General features: G+C 44.9%; 1 protein-coding gene and 1 non-coding gene across 2 annotated transcripts; both read left to right on the top strand.

Annotated features, from left to right (window-relative positions):
• The first annotated feature begins 11,323 nt into the window (after positions 1 to 11,323).
• Positions 11,324 to 17,697, top strand: LOC119276511 (callose synthase 12-like). The gene is made up of 3 exons (XM_037557585.1): positions 11,324 to 16,796; positions 17,291 to 17,364; positions 17,444 to 17,697. Exon 1 carries the CDS (start codon positions 11,453 to 11,455, stop codon positions 16,793 to 16,795), a length of 5,343 nt encoding a protein of 1,780 aa, XP_037413482.1. The 5' UTR covers positions 11,324 to 11,452; the 3' UTR covers position 16,796; positions 17,291 to 17,364; positions 17,444 to 17,697.
• Positions 14,403 to 14,482, top strand: LOC119282945. Its single transcript, XR_005138960.1, has one exon. It is a non-coding gene; the product is annotated as a small nucleolar RNA J33 (small nucleolar RNA).
• Positions 17,698 to 18,557: the final 860 nt, after the last annotated feature.

The following is an 18,557-nucleotide window of genomic DNA, read 5'->3' as shown; positions in this document are numbered from 1 at the left end:
TGCATTGTGTATAGCTAATGTTGGGTGCATCATGACTGGATCTTTTCTACCATGAATTACGATGTTTAGTCGATGCTTGAACTTTGGGGGTGCTCTGCATTTATGTTTTGCGGTCTCAAAAAGGGCTAGCGAGATACCACTATTATCATATTATATCATGGTTGTTTTGACAACGTGTTACCGTTTGAGATATCTTATTATTAATCTCTAGTCGATTATGTCCTTGATATGAGTTAATACAATTTTTAAGAGTTATTGTAGACATGGTTAGTTATAATCTTTGCTAAAAACCTGGGTGTTGTTTAAGCCTATTTACAAAACAAGAGCAAAAGAGTTCGTAAAAGTTTTTCTTTTTCACTTTCAGTTTATCAACTGAATTGCTTGAGGACAAGCAAAGGTTTAAGCTTGGGGGAGTTGATATGTCTCCAACGTATCTACTTTTCCTAATGCCTTTCCTCTTGTTTTGGACTCTAATTTGCATGATTCAAATGAAACTAACCCCGGACTAACATTGTTTTCAGCAGAACTACCATGGTGTTGTTTTTGTGCAGAAATAAAAGTTCTCGGAATGGAACGAAACTTTGCGAGGATTTTTTATATCAATAAAGATAATTTCTTGAGCCAAGAGCCACCTGAGGGGGCACCTGGGAGGGCAAAACCCACCAGGGCGCGCCTGCCCCTCAGGCGTGCCCCGGTGGGTTGTCCCCACATGGTGTCCCCGCTGACCCTGAAACCGACGCTATAAAATCACATTATTCCAGAAAAAATTCAGGGACAAAGAATTATCATGTTTCACGAGACGGAGCCGCTGGTGTCTCCTGGTCGGAGGAATATATATATATGACATGAAGAAAGTAGTAGCAATAAAACTGTACGATCATTATGCTAAGCTAATGGATGGGTCTTGTCCATCACATCATTCCACTAATGATGTGACCTCGTTCATCAAATGGCAACTCATATCCATGGCTAGGAAACTTAACCATCTTTGATCAACGAGCTAGTCTAGTAGAGGCATACTAGGTACACAGTGTTTTGTCTATGTATTCACACATGTATCAAGTTTTCGGTTAATACATTTCTAGCATGAATAATAAACATTTATCATGATATAAGGAAATATAAAATAACAACTTATTATTGCCTCTAGGGCATATTTCCTTCAAGTTGTTCATCAAGAAATTCACCTAGTGGCACAATATCATCAAGTAGAGTACTTGCGTCATCACAAGTTTCATTTATAGTAGAAGTAGTATTATCAACTACTTGCGACATATCAAAATGAATAGCAGGTGGTGGTGGTGTCACAAGCCTACTCAAAACAAAAGGTGAATCAAGTGCGGAGCTAGATGGCAGTTCCTTAGCTCCCCTCATCTTAGAGGGTACGATCTTAGTCTTAGCATCTTTCAGATTCTGCATAGTGTAAAATCCCAAGTGAACTAAATAAATAGAGCTATGCTCCTGGGCAACGGCGTGAGGAAAAGTTCTTGATAACCCACAAGTATGGGGGATCGTGATAGTCTTTGAGGGTAGTATTTCACCCAAATTTATTGATTGGACACAAGGGGAGCCAAAGAATATTTAGGAGCATTAACAGTTGAGTTGGCAATTCAATCACACCTAGAAAATTGTATTTCTACAACAAAGTGTTTAGTAGAACAATAGTTTGATAGTTTTGATAGTAACAATAACAGTAGCAATAGTAACAGGAATAGTAATAGTAGCAGTTTGTGAGGATTGTAACAGCGGCAGCAATGAAAGTAACTTAGCAAAGATATGAGAAAAGCGTAGGCATTGGATCAAGGATGGATATTTGTATTGGTTGATATTCATCATGTAACAGTCACAACCTAGATCAATACACAATAGCTCTAATTCATCAATGCAACGTAGGCATGTATTCCGTATATAGTCATACATGCTTATAATAAGAACTTGCATGACATCTTTTGTCCTACCCTCCCGTGGCAGCGGGGTCCATAAGGAAACTAAGGGATATTAAGGCCTCCTTTTAATAGAGAACCGGAACAAATCATTAACACATGGTGAATACATGAACTCCTCGAATTACAGTCATCCCCAAAGAGTATCCCAACTATTGTCACTTTGGGTCTAAGGATAAAAACAATAGCAAGTGCATATAACTTGCTAGGATCAATAACTCAAATATATTCATGAAAACATAGAGGGTTCAGATACATGGCACCCGGGCCCTAGTGACAAGCATTAAGCATAGCAAAGTCATAGCAACATCAATCTCAGAACATAGTGGATACTAGGGATCAAGCCCTAATAATTTGACTCGATTGCATGAAAAATCTCATCAAACTCCATCACCATCCAATAAGCCTATGAAGGAGTTACTCACTCCTGGTGGTGAGCATCATGGAATTGTTGATGGAGAAGAGTTGATGATAACGATGACGACGAATTCCACCATCTGGAGCCCCGAACGGACTCCAGATCATCCCTCCCGAGGAACAACATGAGGTGGTGGTGGCTCTGTATCATAAAACACGATGATTCCTTCTCTCTGATTTTTTTCTTCCTTAGACGATACTTATGGAGTTGGAGTTAGGGCAAATGGAGGCCTGTGGGACCCATGAGCTCACAGGGGGCGCGCCCCTGAGCTCGTGGCTCCTGGGTGCCCCCTCTAGTAGTTCTCTTTGCCAATATTTTTTATATATTCTGGAAATATTCTCCGTAAATTTTCAGCTCAATCCGAGAACTTTTTATTTCTGCACAGAGATAACACCATGGCAATTCTGCTAAAAACAACGTCAGTCCAGGTTAGTTCCTTTCAAACCATGCAAATTAGAGTCCAAAACAAGTGCAATTTTTTCTAAGCAGATACGTTTGGGACGTATGAATGACCGATAGCGGAATCATGGACGTCCATATTGATCCCTATGATTACATGAATGACGTTCGAGTGAACCTTTGGTTACGATGTGCTATTCGCTTTGCTTTGCAACTATTTAGAAACCCCGAGGTGAGATGTATCAATATCCTCTTGAAACATACACATGCTCACTATACCGTTCCCATTATTGGTTTTGTGACGTGTTCCGGCATCCTCGTGACATAGTTACCTGTGTCTGGCCAAATGATGATGGATGCCGTTACACCGAGAGGGCCCTCAGAATATCTCTCCATCATTGGAAGTGCAAATCCCACTCTCAGGCTATCTAGTCATTTACCAAACTTTCCGATAAACCTGCAAGTTGTCGTTATGATCACCGTGTTACAGATGACTTTTGAGAAACCCCAAAGTCCACCGTACAACAAGAAGTGACTACGATACTCTCATGGTGTAAGGAACTAAATCACACTTTAACACTTCGTGCTATAGCAATTGACTTCAGACGATATTATCTCAAAGTATACTAAACAAGTTTGGGTCGATTCAATATGATCGTTCTTCCAATATCATACTCACAATGTTGTTTTAGGACCATAATTACACTTAACGATATCCTAAGATCTGAAAAACGTGATCACCAACAACACTTGAGCCAGTCGTAGATGCAAGACTAGAACCTAATTTTATCGTCTATCATTCCACACTAGCATGTGCGTTTTTCACTGGATCGCATATTCCAGGATCATAGCAGTTATAACATATTATATAAACTCTTAATATGAACACGAAAATATAATAATACAGTACTCTTGCCTCTACAGCATATTTCGAACAGCGGGACCCCTCCGCACAACTCGAGAAAAGGGGTGTAAGTCCCTGACTTGTAGCATCGGTGGTGTCCCTTTTAGCACCACCGTGGCACCACGCGTCGGTGCTCGCGTGCTCGTAATGGTGGCTACATTAGCTTCGAGATGCTATCTGACTTAATCATTATTATTTGATGAAATTAGCTAATTGATTGATCTCATACAGATGAACATTCATATCATCGGCTAAACGACGTGAGTATTTTTTTTGGCCACGTGACCAAGTCAAGTAATTGAAAACAAGTTGAGACAAAAGTATGTGTAACAGAAATGCATGCTGCATGCCCACTCCACTTGGAAACAAATGATTTGATGACCTATGCCCAACTATGTCAAAAAATTATATCATTGGATTCGTATTTGAACATAGTTTTCAATTATATTTTTTTAACATGCATGAACATTTTATTAGTTAAATCTATGGTCAAAATTTGGCACAATATACAATAAGGACCAATAAACCAGGACGGATGTAGTACCAAAAAGAGATCTAACACTTATCCGTACTATGTAAGGGGGCAGGAGGGAGTCGTATGTAAGGGGGAAATTGGACAAACATAAGACGAGAGAAGTTGACGGAACCTTACATATTTTCAGAATATTGTTTCATCAACGTATGAATATTTAGCTAGTAGTTTAAGAAGAAGCAAAAATATATGAGGTGAGTGCATAAATGGAAAAGTTATTAGGTATGGCGTGAGTTGGGCAAATTGGACCAGAATTAATATGCCGATTATATATACTACTCCTCCCTTTGATCCAATTAATTGTCGTAATTTTAGTATAACTTTTGTAGTGAACCAACGACAATTAATATGAATCAGAAGAAGTACAAGGTAAAGTAAGGTGACAACTCATCAAAAAGAAATAATGCATCGAATAGCTGCCCATTTTGCACTACAAGTACAAGATGAGTAAGGCACACTAGCTGTTTTTTTCCTTTTTCATCTTATCTCTTGAATGGACCGAGTTGTGTTAGGGCATGTACAATGCATAGCCTCAAGGGGATGCCTCGCATGCCACGTAGGATCGGATATGACGTAAAGTAGGTTCAGAAAGGGAAGCGGGATCCTCTCCAGGAGGCGGGTGCTTGAAGAGAAAAAGTGTGGTCTGGTGACAAAAGCTCAAAAGGTTGAAGTGAAAAGTAGAGATGCATGTGTACAAAAGTCTTTATTTTTTATTTCTTAATGAGGCCCACTAGTGGTTGCTTGCATTGGGAAGAAAAAATAAATGTAAATGCCTCAAATTACTTTTTGTCATGGGGCATATGCCACCATTGTACATGCCCTTATGGGTGACAGCTTTGAGTGACCCACTTTTCCTTAATTAACCATGATGTATTGATGTTAGACAGCAGAGATGTGTAATGATGCATTCACGATCAAGTAGAGTACTATATGTTTCCCCTAAAAAAAGAAGAAAAAGAGTACTGTATGTCCAAAAAAAAGGTACCACAGTTGTTGTTAGCGTCCTCGTGTTTGCTTCGTCTGTACCGGGGGGCGAGAAATGGCATCATCTGTTCAATCAATTTCCACAGCAAAATCTTTTACTACTGTAATATTCCCCTAGGTCTGGCGACTAGGGTTCTCTAGTCCTCTGGAGGCGCCGCCACCAGAGTTTACTACTTCCGTCCGGCAAATCGCGTCGATCGTACTCAGTTCCCCGATCTCACGACCACCCCCCTCCTCGAGATCACTTCCTGGACTCGGTTGGGGAAAGGATCGGCTACGAGCTAGGGCTGTCGTAAGGCTGTCATGGCGGCTTCAGGAGAGGGCAGCGGGGTAGCAGGACCGACCGTGGAGGATACTGAAAAGCTCCTGCAAAGGCTGAACCTTGAGGATGATGAGGCTGATGATCTGGTGTGGGAGGATGAGATTGATGCTTAGGAGATTAAACCTAAGTGGCTTGCCCTTGGTCGCCTCCTGGCAGGCAAGAACTTCAGTCAGAGCGCTTTGATCGCGGACATGAAAGCAGCATGGAACTCTGCTCAAGAAGTGGTTTGGAAAAGGATTAACTCAAATTTGTTCTCAATTCAATTCAATTGTTTGGGGGACTGGAATAAGGCTATGCATCAAGGGCCATGGGATTTCCGTGGAGTTGCTTTGATTTTGGCCGAGTATGATGGATTCTCAAATCCAGAGAAAGTAAGATTGGATAGGCTGGAAACCTGGTGTCAAATCCATAAACTACCAGACGGAGTATTGAAAAGTGAGAGTGCTTTGAAGAATCTTGCTAGCCGTATTGGTAAAGTTGAGGAGGTGCAGGTTACTCTGCCAAATGGATTTGTGGGGGAGTTCATTAGGGCTAGAGTTAAGCTTGATGTAAACAAAAAATTAACTCGGGCCGTTGGCATAACGAAGGGTGGACAAACAGAGAAGTATCTAGTAAAATTTGAGAAACTACCAACTTTTTGCAATGCTTGTGGTCTGATGGGACACTGGCACGAAGAATGTGGCACAGGAGAGCATGATGCGAGTAAGTTTGAATGGGGGAGTTTTTTGCTTGCCACAAGGAGAGGCAGAGGAGGAGGCCGTGGTGATCGAAGCTCAAGCGATCGTCAGAGAAGTGGGAAAGAGGACTACATTACCCGTGGTAGGGGTCCTGGAAGAGGACCTGGTCGAGAACATGCAAGTAATATGGACCAGAGCCACCCTGTTGATCTAAAAAATGGGGGAACATCTCATATTAGTTGGATGCATAACTCTGTACATAATGCAAGTGCAGGTTTAGAAATTGTGGCTGGAGGGTTTTTTGGCCCAGTTACTAATAGTCAGGATGTGAGGACGGCAATGGCCTCGGACAATATCTTGGGGAAGAGGTTAGCAGCGGATAGTAATTCGGGTGCTTCTTCTGAGATGATAACAGGGTCTGATTTGGTGCCGGGGACGGCCCTTGTTTCTTATACTGAATCTAAATCAGAAGCTACCCCTGAAACAGCGACAGTGGCAGAAAAAGTCAGCATGTTTGAAGGAGAAACAGATGAGGAGGAAGACAAATCCACCCTTGTGGGTACACCCCAAAAAAATGCAAACAGAAAGAAGCTGAGAGGACGTGAAGGCCAGGCGGTGGACAGTAACTTAAACATGACAAATGAAGCAGGATCGGCGACACCCCTCGAGGGTGATCGCCGGGAGCAATGAAAACCATCGCTTGGAACTGTCGTAGTTTGCTCTTGGCCACGGTAGTTCGTGAGCTCCTGGATCTACATGAGCGAGTGAGGGCGGACGTGATTTTCCTCTTGGAAACTCACATGAATAAGGAAAAAGCTGATGAGGTGCGGCATAAATTAGGTTTCGATGAGATGTATGTGCAAGAAAGTGATGGTAGATCAGGAGGGTTAGTTCTGTTTTGCAACTTCATTAATAAAGTGATTTTGAATTACTCCTCGCCCTCTTTTATTGATATTGTTTCTATGAGGGGGATGAGGTAGATTGGAGATTGACAGGGTTTTACGGCTTCCCAGCATGGGATCAACGACACCTGTCATGGACTTGCTTGCGTGATCTCCATAAGATGGGTAACCATCCGTGGGCTATAATAGGAGATTTCAATGAGATTTTGTATGCAAATGAAAAGGAGGGAGGTAATCCTCGACCGAACAATATGATGCAAGCTTTCCGGGACTGCTTGGTGGAGTGTGGACTAGAGGACATGGGCTATACGGGAGACTTGTACACTTGGAGGAGAGGAGAGATTAGGGAAAGATTGGACCGGCAGTGTGTAACTTGCAGTGGTCTACCAAATTTCCGAAAGGGGCGTTGATCAATGAGAGTCATGTCCATTCGGATCATAGACCAATTATACTTGACACCGAGTACCAGGAGGGTGTTCAATTTAGCAGGACGACAGGAGGCCAAAAGTTTGAAGCTAAGTGGTTGAATGAGGAAACAGTGGAAGAGATTGTGAATACAGCATGGAGTCGGGCCAAACTTGCTGGCTTGGGTCCATCTTTAGCCGACCGTACTCGTGTTGTCAAGTCAGATCTTCATCAATGGGATAAGGAGGTGTTACAGGGGCCAAAGAGAAGGATCAAAAAGTTGAAAACAGAATTAGAAAACCTTCGTTGTGGATTGAATAATGCGGACAATAGAGCTAGGCAGAAGGAAATCCGTGTTTTGCTTGAAAACTTACTGGACCAGGAGGAGATCTATTGGCTCCAAAGAGGGCGCGCCAACTGGCTGTTACATGGTGACCGAAACTCTAACTTTTTCCATAATGCAGCCACTGCCAGGAAGAAAAGGAACCACATCAGGAAATTGTTGGATGACACTGGAGTATGGCGTCAAGGTACAGAAGATCTAAATAAACACATTACTGATTATTTTGCTAAACTGTTTACCTCCGAAGTGCACGGTGCAGATCAGAATGTAATTTCTCGAGTTAAACGGTGTGTATCACCAGAGATGAATAATACCTTGCTGGCACCTTACACTGATGATGAGGTGCGCAATACCCTATTTAATATAGGCGACCTGAAAGCGCCAGGCCCGGACGGGCTACATGCTGTTTTCTATAAGCGATTTTGGCCAATGCTAGGAGATGACCTCATTGAGGAGGTTCTTTTGGCAGTGAATACATGCACTATACCGAAAGGTTGGAATGACACCGCAATCGTGATGATCCCAAAAATAAACACACCAGAAAAGGTAACACAATTCAGACCTATCAGCCTTTGTAATGTAGTTTACAAGGTTATTTCCAAGATGATTGCAGGCCGACTGAAGGTAATCCTCCCGGAAATTATCAGTCCAACACAGAGTGCATTTGTTCCTGGTAGGCTCATCACTGATAATTTTCTTGTGGCATATGAGTGCTTTCATGCAATTAAAAATAAAAGATCAGGGAAGGAGGGACTATGTGCAGTCAAGCTAGATATGCACAAAGCCTACGATCGAGTCGAGTGGGCTTTCTTGGAAGGAATTATGCTACAGATGGGATTTCACGCTAATTGGGTGAAGATGATTATACAGTGCGTGTCCACTGTGGAGTATCGGGTTAGATACAATACTGAGGAAACTGAATCTTTCTCGCCAATGCGCGGTCTGAGACAAGGAGATCCACTATCTCCCTATTTATTTCTGTTTTGTTCAGAAGGGCTAACTGCACTCTTGGCGCATCATGAGGACAGGGGAGATTTACAAGGAGTCAAAGTGTGTCGTGAGGCACCATCTATTTCAAACTTGTTATTTGTTGATGATTCACTAATACTCATGAAAGCAAACAATCAGGATGCCCAGGTCCTTAAAAGCATCCTTGATTCGTGTTGTGCAGCATCGGGACAGCTGGTGAGTGTGGACAAATCTAGTATTTTCTTTAGCCCTAACACGGATGTGCTTATTCGCGCTGAGATGTGCTCGACCCTCAATATATTGACCGAGACATTGAATGACACATACTTGGGCCTCCCAGCAATTATTGGCATGGACAAAACAGATTGTTTTCAATTCCTTATTGATAGAGTGAACAAAAGGATTAATGGATGGAAAGAAAGACAGTTGTCGGCAGGAGGTAAGGAGGTTCTACTTAAATCGGTTATACAGGCAATTCCATCATATGCAATGGGCGTCTTCAAAATTCCTAAACAAACTTGCAAAGGAATAACTGACGCAATGTCACATTACTGGTGGGGTGACATTGATGACCAGAAAAAGATGCATTGGATGGCTTGGTGGAAGTTGTGTGTACCAAAACAACAAGGAGGTATGGGGTTTCGGGACATCCATTGCTTTAACCTTGCGTTGTTGGCTAAGCAAGCATGGAGGCTAGTGGACAATCCAGACTCACTATATGCAACAATTCTCAAAGCAAAATATTTTCCGAGTAGTGATTTACTCAATGCAAGCCTCAAGAAGGGTGCCTCATTTACTTGGCAGAGCATAATGTCAAGGGTGAATACACTCAAACATGGATATATTTGGAGGGTGGGAGATGGTACAAAAATTAATATCTGGTCAGATGCCTGGGTGCCAGGTTGGGCGGACCGAAAAATCATCACACCCCGGGGACATAATATTATTTCAAAGGTTGTTGATCTTATCGACCTGGTCACTAGGCAATGGGATGAGGAGCTAATTAATCAGGCTTTTTGGCATGTAGATGCGCATCAGGTCATGGCTATACCATTACCAACACATGAAATGGAAGACTTCGTTGCATGGAGTTATAACAAAGGTGGTTTTTTCTCTGTCCGCTCAGCTTACCACGTGGAATGGAACCATCAACATGGAAGAAACTGTGATGAACAAATGGTGTTGAAGCTATGGATAATAATGGAATCTGGGACAAAATCTGGAAATTGCGATGTCCTGCAAAGGTGAAAGTATTTCTTTGGAGAACACTCAGGGGGACTCTTCCGTGTAGGGTTAATCTAGCAAACCGTCACATCAAAGCATCGGGACAGTGCCCAGTCTGCAACTGTGGAGCTGAGGATGTGACACACCTCCTGTTTAGATGTAAGAGAGCAACAGAAGTTTGGCGCCTCCTGGGACTTGAAAATTTTATTAAGAAAGCATGTGGTGTGGATAGAGCAGGTGAGTCTGTCCTTGATTTTTTGATGCAAACCCCAGCGAAGGAAATTGCACTAATCAGCCAGGCTAATGTACATGAGCTAATCTCTATCACTTCCTGGTAAATTTGGTGGGAACAAAGGAGAGTGGTTTACGACAAGGTCATACAGAGTGCAGAGAAAATGGTGTCATCAATTAAAGCAATTACAACAAACTTCATAGCTTCCATGGAGCCAAAGGCAGTAGCTAAGCCGGAGGGATGGATGAAGCCGCCTGCTAATTTTGTCAAGCTCAATGTCGACGCAGCGTTTAACCAGGAGCTTCTCACAGGGGCGGCTGGAGGAGTGCTACGGGACTCCTCTGGATCGTTTATAGCTGCAGGGAATTGGAAACTGGAGCATTGTGTTGATGCTCTGTCGGCTGAAGTAATGGCTCTAAAGAAGGGCCTAGAGTTGGCACAGATGATGGGATGCAATAAACTGATGGTGATTTCAGATAATCTAGAGGTGGTGGAAACGATGAATAACGGCGGTCGCTCAATGGGAGTAGCGGCAGCTATTTTTGATGATTGCTACAATCTGGCTTGCGAGTTCCCTCGATCTTATTTTGATCACTGTAATAGATTAGCAAATTCAGTAGCGCATAAGCTAGCTAGTATGGCTATGAGAGCTCATTCTTCTCTGTGGGTGGATAATGCACCGCCGGAGATTCTCCCTCTCTTAATGATGTAACAGTTATCAGAAGCTCATAAAGGGAGGGAAGTATTTTCAAAAAAATTCCACAGCAAAGGAAGGGGAAACGTACTTTCATGGAAAGAAACCATTGAAGTCGTGACCAAAAAGACACGCGCACACGGCACACGAGGTGCGACGGAGATTAAACGGGTGGCAGTAGAATTCACATGGAAGATTCTTCGGCCCGAATCAATCAACGCGAAATCTTCCCGTCTCTCTGGTCCGTCCACTTCGCCGGCACGCCCCTATCATTTCCGGGTAATCACACAAAAAGCCTCTCCGTTTCCCATCCCGGCCACTCCAGCACGCACGCACGCACGCGGCCGGCCCGCACGCGGCCACACCGTTTCGTTTCAGTTCCTCCGCCTTCCCCTCCCCCACGCCAGCGTCGCACGGAGGATTTTCAATTTTTCAAACCACTCCCAGAACTCCCCATCCACCACCACGTTCAGCCCAGATCTAACCCTAAACCCAAATGCCGCTATGACCACGCCGCGCGCCACCGCCACGCGCCGCGTGGGGTCGGCCGCCGCCGCCGCCCAGGCGGCGGCCGGCGAGCCCTACAACATCCTGCCCATCCACGACCTCCTCGCCGAGCACCCGTCGCTGCGCTTCCCCGAGGTGCGGGCCGCCGCCGCCGCGCTCCGGGCCGTGGGGGGCCTCCGCCCGCCGCCCTACTCGCAGTGGCGCGCCGACCAGGACCTCATGGACTGGCTCGGCGCCTTCTTCGGCTTCCAGCGGGACAACGTGCGCAACCAGCGCGAGCACCTCGTGCTCCTGCTCGCCAACGCGCAGATGCGCCTCTCCTCCGCCGACTTCTCCGACACCCTCGAGCCCCGCATCGCGCGCTCCCTCCGCCGGAAGCTCCTCCGCAACTACACCTCCTGGTGCGGCTTCCTCGGCCGCCGCCCCAACGTCTACGTCCCCGACGCCGACCCCCGCGCCGATTTGCTCTTCGCCGGCCTCCACCTCCTCGTCTGGGGCGAGGCCGCCAACCTCCGCTTCCTGCCCGAGTGCATCTGCTACATCTACCACCACATGGCTCTCGAGCTGCACCGGATCCTCGAGGGCTACATCGACACCACCACGGGCCAGCCCGCCAACCCCGCCGTGCACGGCGAGAACGCCTTCCTCGCCCGCCTCGTCACGCCCATCTACGGCGTCATCCGCTCAGAGGTCGAGTCCAGCCGCAACGGCACCGCTCCCCATGCCGCCTGGCGGAACTACGACGACATCAACGAGTACTTCTGGCGCCGTGATGTCTTCGACCGTCTCGGCTGGCCCATGGAGCAGTCCCGGCAATTCTTCCGGACGCCGCCCGACCAAGCCCGTGTGCGCAAGACTGGCTTCGTCGAGGTCCGCTCGTTCTGGAACATTTACCGGAGCTTCGACAGGCTGTGGGTGATGCTGGTGCTCTACTTGCAGGCCGCAACCATTGTTGCGTGGGATGGTGAGACTTGGCCGTGGCAGAATCTCACGGGAAACCACCGTGCAGCCCAGGTGCGTCTGCTCACCGTCTTCATCACCTGGGCGGCACTACGCTTCCTGCAGTCGCTGCTGGACATCGGCACACAGTTACGCCGCGCGTTCAGGGATGGACGCATGCTTGCAGTGCGCATGGTGCTCAAGGCCATTGTGGCAGCTGCGTGGGTTGTTGTATTTGCTGTGCTGTACAAGGGAATCTGGAGCCAGAGGGACAGTGACCGTGGCTGGTCGCGGGGGACCGATTCTCGAATCATGAAGTTCTTGTATGCAGCAGCAGCGTTTCTGATCCCCGAGGTCCTTGCCACCGTGCTCTTTATTATCCCTTGGGTGCGGAATGCATTGGAGAAGACAAATTGGAAGATCTGCTATGCCCTCACCTGGTGGTTTCAGAGCCGCAGCTTCGTTGGCCGCGGGCTTCGTGAGGGCACCTTTGACAATGTGAAATATTCTATTTTCTGGGTGCTTCTGCTTGCTGTGAAGTTTGCCTTTAGCTATTTCCTCCAGATCAGGCCACTTGTAAAACCTACAAAAGAGATATACAGGCTGAGTAAGGTCACATATGCTTGGCATGAGTTCTTTGGGCAGAGCAACCGATTTGCTGTGTTTATATTGTGGTTGCCAGTAGTTTTGATCTACCTCATGGATAACCAGATCTGGTATGCAATCTTCTCTTCCATGGCCGGTGCATTTGTGGGGCTGTTTGCACACTTGGGAGAGATCCGTGACATGAAACAACTGAGGCTGAGGTTCCAATTCTTTGCAAGTGCCATGTCATTCAACATCATGCCAGAGGAGCAACATGTGAATGAGCGCACTTTCTTGCCCAACCGGCTTCGGAATTTCTGGCAGCGACTGCAGCTACGGTACGGGTTCAGCCGATCGTTCCGTAAGATCGAGTCAAATCAGGTAGAAGCACGGCGGTTTGCACTTATTTGGAATGAGATTATCACCAAGTTCAGGGAGGAGGATATTGTAAGTGATCTTGAAGTTGAGCTCCTCGAGCTACCACCTGAGCTGTGGAATGTGCGTGTGATCCGTTGGCCGTGCTTCTTGCTTTGTAATGAGCTGTCACTGGCACTTGGGCAGGCAAAGGAGGTCCAAGGACCTGATCGCAGGCTCTGGAGGAAAATCTGCAAGAATGATTATCGTCGTTGTGCGGTCATTGAGGTGTATGATAGTACCAAATACATGCTGCTAGAGATCATCAAGGAAAGGACTGAGGAGCACGGCATTGTGACGCAATTGTTTCGCGAGTTCGATGAATCCATGAATTTGGATAAGTTCACTGTGGAGTATAAGATGTCTGTGCTGCAAAACGTCCATGCAAAGCTTGTAGCACTGCTAAGCCTACTTCTCAAGCCCAACAAGGATATCACAAAGATTGTCAATGCTCTTCAGACTCTCTATGATGTTGTGATTCGTGACTTCCAGGCTGAGAAAAGGAGCATGGAACAGCTGAGGAACGAAGGCCTGGCACAATCAAGGCCAACCAGCCTTCTCTTTGTGGACACTGTCGTGCTGCCTGATGAGGAGAATGCCACTTTCTATAAGCAGGTACGGCGCATGCACACCATCCTGACCTCACGTGACTCTATGGTCAATGTCCCAAAGAATCTTGAAGCTCGGCGGAGGATTGCATTTTTCAGCAATTCATTGTTCATGAACATACCACGGGCAACCCAGGTGGAGAAGATGATGGCCTTCAGTGTCTTGACACCATATTATAACGAAGAGGTGTTGTACAACAAGGACCAGCTCTATAAGGAGAATGAAGATGGCATATCAATACTATACTATCTGAAACAGATCTACCCAGATGAGTGGGAGTTCTTTGTTGAGCGCATGAAGCGTGAGGGGATGTCTGATATGAAGGAGCTGTACAGTGAGAAGCAAAGGTTAAGAGATCTTCGGCACTGGGTCTCATACAGGGGACAGACACTATCACGAACTGTGAGGGGGATGATGTACTATTATGATGCTCTCAAGATGCTGACCTTTCTGGATTCTGCCTCTGAACATGACTTAAGAACTGGATCGAGGGAGCTTGCTACAATGGGTTCCTCAAGATTTGGATCCTCGAGAAGAGAAGGGAGTGCTGGTGGCTCAGGGTATTATAGCAGGGCCTCTTCGTCACACACACTGAGCAGAGCAACCAGTGGTGTGAGCTCTTTGTTTAAAGGTAGCGAGTATGGGACTGTCCTTATGAAATACACTTATGTGGTTGCATGCCAAATTTATGGCCAGCAGAAAGCTAAAAATGATCCGCATGCTTATGAGATATTGGAGCTAATGAAGAATTATGAAGCACTTCGTGTTGCCTATGTTGACGAAAAACACTCGGCTGGTGCCGAACCAGAGTACTTCTCCGTCCTTGTGAAATACGACCAGCAGTTGCAGAAAGAGGTTGAAATTTATCGAGTGAAGTTGCCTGGGCCACTGAAGCTTGGTGAAGGCAAGCCAGAGAACCAGAATCATGCACTCATCTTCACAAGGGGTGATGCGGTTCAAACTATTGATATGAACCAAGACAATTACTTTGAAGAGGCTCTGAAGATGAGAAATCTGCTAGAAGAGTTCAATCGCCATTATGGAATTCGCAAGCCAAAAATCCTTGGGGTTCGGGAACATGTGTTCACTGGCTCTGTATCTTCTCTAGCTTGGTTTATGTCTGCCCAAGAAACAAGTTTTGTCACTCTGGGGCAGCGAGTTCTAGCTAACCCACTCAAGGTTAGAATGCATTATGGCCACCCAGATGTGTTTGATCGTCTTTGGTTCTTGGGCCGAGGTGGTATTAGTAAAGCATCAAGAGTAATCAACATCAGTGAGGATATCTTTGCTGGATTCAATTGTACCCTCCGTGGAGGCAATGTTACACACCATGAGTACATCCAGGTTGGTAAAGGAAGGGATGTGGGGCTCAACCAGGTTTCTATGTTTGAAGCCAAGGTTGCTAGTGGCAATGGTGAGCAAACTCTGAGCCGTGATGTTTACAGACTGGGCCACAGATTGGATTTCTTTCGGATGCTCTCGTTTTTTTATACAACCATTGGATTCTATTTCAACACAATGATGGTTGTACTAACTGTCTATGCATTTGTCTGGGGGCGATTTTATCTTGCACTTAGTGGGCTCGAGGAGTACATCACAAAGAACACTAGCACTACTAATAATGCAGCCCTGGGAGCTGTCCTGAATCAGCAGTTCGTCATACAGCTGGGCCTGTTCACAGCATTGCCCATGATTATTGAAAATTCACTTGAGCATGGTTTCCTCAATGCTGTATGGGATTTCTTAAAAATGCAATTGCAGTTTGCATCTGTTTTCTACACCTTCTCAATGGGAACCAAGACACATTATTATGGGCGGACAATCCTTCATGGAGGTGCAAAGTATCGAGCTACTGGCCGTGGATTTGTTGTGGAGCACAAGAAATTCGCCGAGAACTACAGGCTATATGCCCGTAGCCATTTTCTAAAAGCAATAGAGCTCGGCGTGATATTGGTTCTCTATGCATCTTACAGCAGCAGCGCTGGGAATACATTTGTGTACATCCTGCTGACGCTTTCCAGTTGGTTTTTAGTATCCTCGTGGATTTTGGCCCCCTTCATCTTTAATCCATCAGGTTTGGACTGGCTGAAGAATTTTAATGATTTTGAGGATTTCCTAAGCTGGATTTGGTTCCAGGGTGGAATCTCAGTGAAGTCAGATCAAAGCTGGGAAAAGTGGTGGGAGGAGGAAACTGATCACCTTAGGACCTCTGGTCTGTGGGGGAGCATCTTGGAAATCATTATAGACCTCCGATATTTCTTCTTTCAGTATGCAATTGTTTACCGGCTTCACATTGCCAGTGAGAGTAGAAGCATCCTTGTCTATCTTCTTTCATGGACATGCATACTGCTGGCTTTTGTGGCTCTTGTCGCAGTTGCTTACTTCCGAGACAGATACGCAGCAAAGAAGCACATAAGGTATCGGCTTGTCCAAGCTATAATTGTTGGTGCCACTGTGACTGGTATTGTCCTGTTGATAGAATTCACAAATTTCCAGTTCATTGATGCCTTTACTAGTCTCTTGGCTTTTCTGCCAACTGGCTGGGGAATCATATCTATTGCTCTGGTGTTCAAGCCATACCTGAGGAGGTCTGAGACAGTCTGGAAAACTATTGTCACAGTGGCACGCCTGTATGATATACTGTTTGGAGTAATTGTTATGACACCTGTAGCTGTGTTGTCATGGTTGCCGGGGCTCCAGGAAATGCAAACAAGGATCCTATTCAATGAAGCCTTCAGCCGAGGACTTCATATTTCTCAAATGTTTACTGGCAAAAAAGGACATGGAGTTTAAGGTATGATATGTGTGTACTTGTTTTGTGTCTCTTTGTAAGGATGCCTATGAACACTTTAGGAGCAAGTGGTCCAACTCTGCACATGTTAGCTTAATTTCTAGAATTGCTTCTAAAGATAACAAATCATTGATTGTTCTTGAACTTCCTTATCCCTTATTTCCTTGTTAGTTATTTTTATCCAACCGCTCTGTTCATTGAATGAAACAGCACCACACAACACTTGTTTAAAGCTCAGTGAAACAAAAGGGAAATATTACAGCGCCTGCTAGCGCAGCCTGCTCTAACCTTATTTCCTTATTAGGTACTCCCTCCGTCCCAAAATAAGTGTCTCAAGCTTAGTTCAACTTTGTACTAAAGTTAGTACAAAGTTAAGACACTAATTTTGGGACGGAGAGAGTATCTAAACAGAAAATCTGTTTGTTTGAATCGCAAATGTGTTCTCACCTGCAATCAGATACTTGTTCTCCAGCTAAATTCACCTTTTGTTCTTTCAGCTCAACCCATTTTCATATCTCAAAGTGATCTGCTTCATTATTCTGGAGGGTGCAGTTCTTCTCAGTGATATACGGTACGTGGATGGCACATGGTCAAGTACTGTAGTGTAGGTACAGCTGTTCTAACTCACTAACATAGAGACTACTCTGCAGGTTCACAGAGGCTTCTGGTTTAGAGTAGATGGATGCTAGTTTCTGTACAGGCGACATCTTTACCTTGATTCTTCGTAACTTGATGAGTCGTCGATTCGGCTCATATTCATGGTTCGAGATTTTGCTAGTTTTGTAGTGAAACAGAGCTGTACAAACTTTATCCTGAATGGACCTCTCGTGCCAGACATTTCTTCGGGTGCTGCCATATTTTTGTTGTAAAGCTGGGAATAGCTGTTCCTGCTTTTACCTGCACATACATCTACATTGTGGGAGATTGTAATCTTGTACACCAATTGTTGTCGGAAATGTCATCGGCTGGGTCTTTCCGGCGGCGCTGCTGGCTGATCCATCTTGGGATGTACTACTCATGTCAATTATTGTGTCTGCTTTATGCATGCTGCAGTCTGGGCCCTGATCATGTTCTTCAGCTCTTGCCGATTATTGTCTAGTTTATGCATGCTGCAGTCTGGATTCTGATCATGTTCTTCAGCTCTTGTGCATGATTATGTGTGCGGTGATGCGCCTCATCAGCTCATGTCGTCTTGTGTTTACGGGTGAATTCTATGAGCCTGGCCTGGGCTTGCGCCATGCTGTCCGCTCCGCCTTGTGTTCATGAGATGCACCACCAGGGCTATCTTTTACCCGCTGTGAGACGTACTTCCATTTTTTTGATATATGTTAAATATTTTTAGATACACGTTGAAACATTTTTTAAACTACGTGACTATTTTTTACATTGTATAAACATTTTTCAAATGTCAATATTTTAAAATTCGTATGATTTTTAAATGTAGTAATGTACTTTTCTTGAATGGTATGAAACATTTTTTACATTGTATAAACATTTAAAATAAATGTCATGTACATTCTTTTTAAACCCTTGAACATTTTTGAAATGTCACAAATAATATTTTTAAATGCTATGAACATTTCTTAAACTTCACAAACAATTTTTTTTACTAAGCATGAACATTTTGAAGTGTGTGCTGAACTTTTCAAAAGTTTAACTAATGTAATGATTGAGCTATCTATATTTGGAATATTTCTAAAATAGTAATACAACTAAAAGGAAAAAACACCTGTGTCGTAGATGTGAGGCGCTAATGCACGCGCA

This window comes from Triticum dicoccoides, chromosome 3B, assembly GCF_002162155.2.
Source record: "Triticum dicoccoides isolate Atlit2015 ecotype Zavitan chromosome 3B, WEW_v2.0, whole genome shotgun sequence".
NCBI classification, from domain to species: Eukaryota; Viridiplantae; Streptophyta; class Magnoliopsida; order Poales; family Poaceae; genus Triticum; species Triticum dicoccoides.
This window is presented reverse-complemented; position numbering and strand designations above follow the sequence as displayed.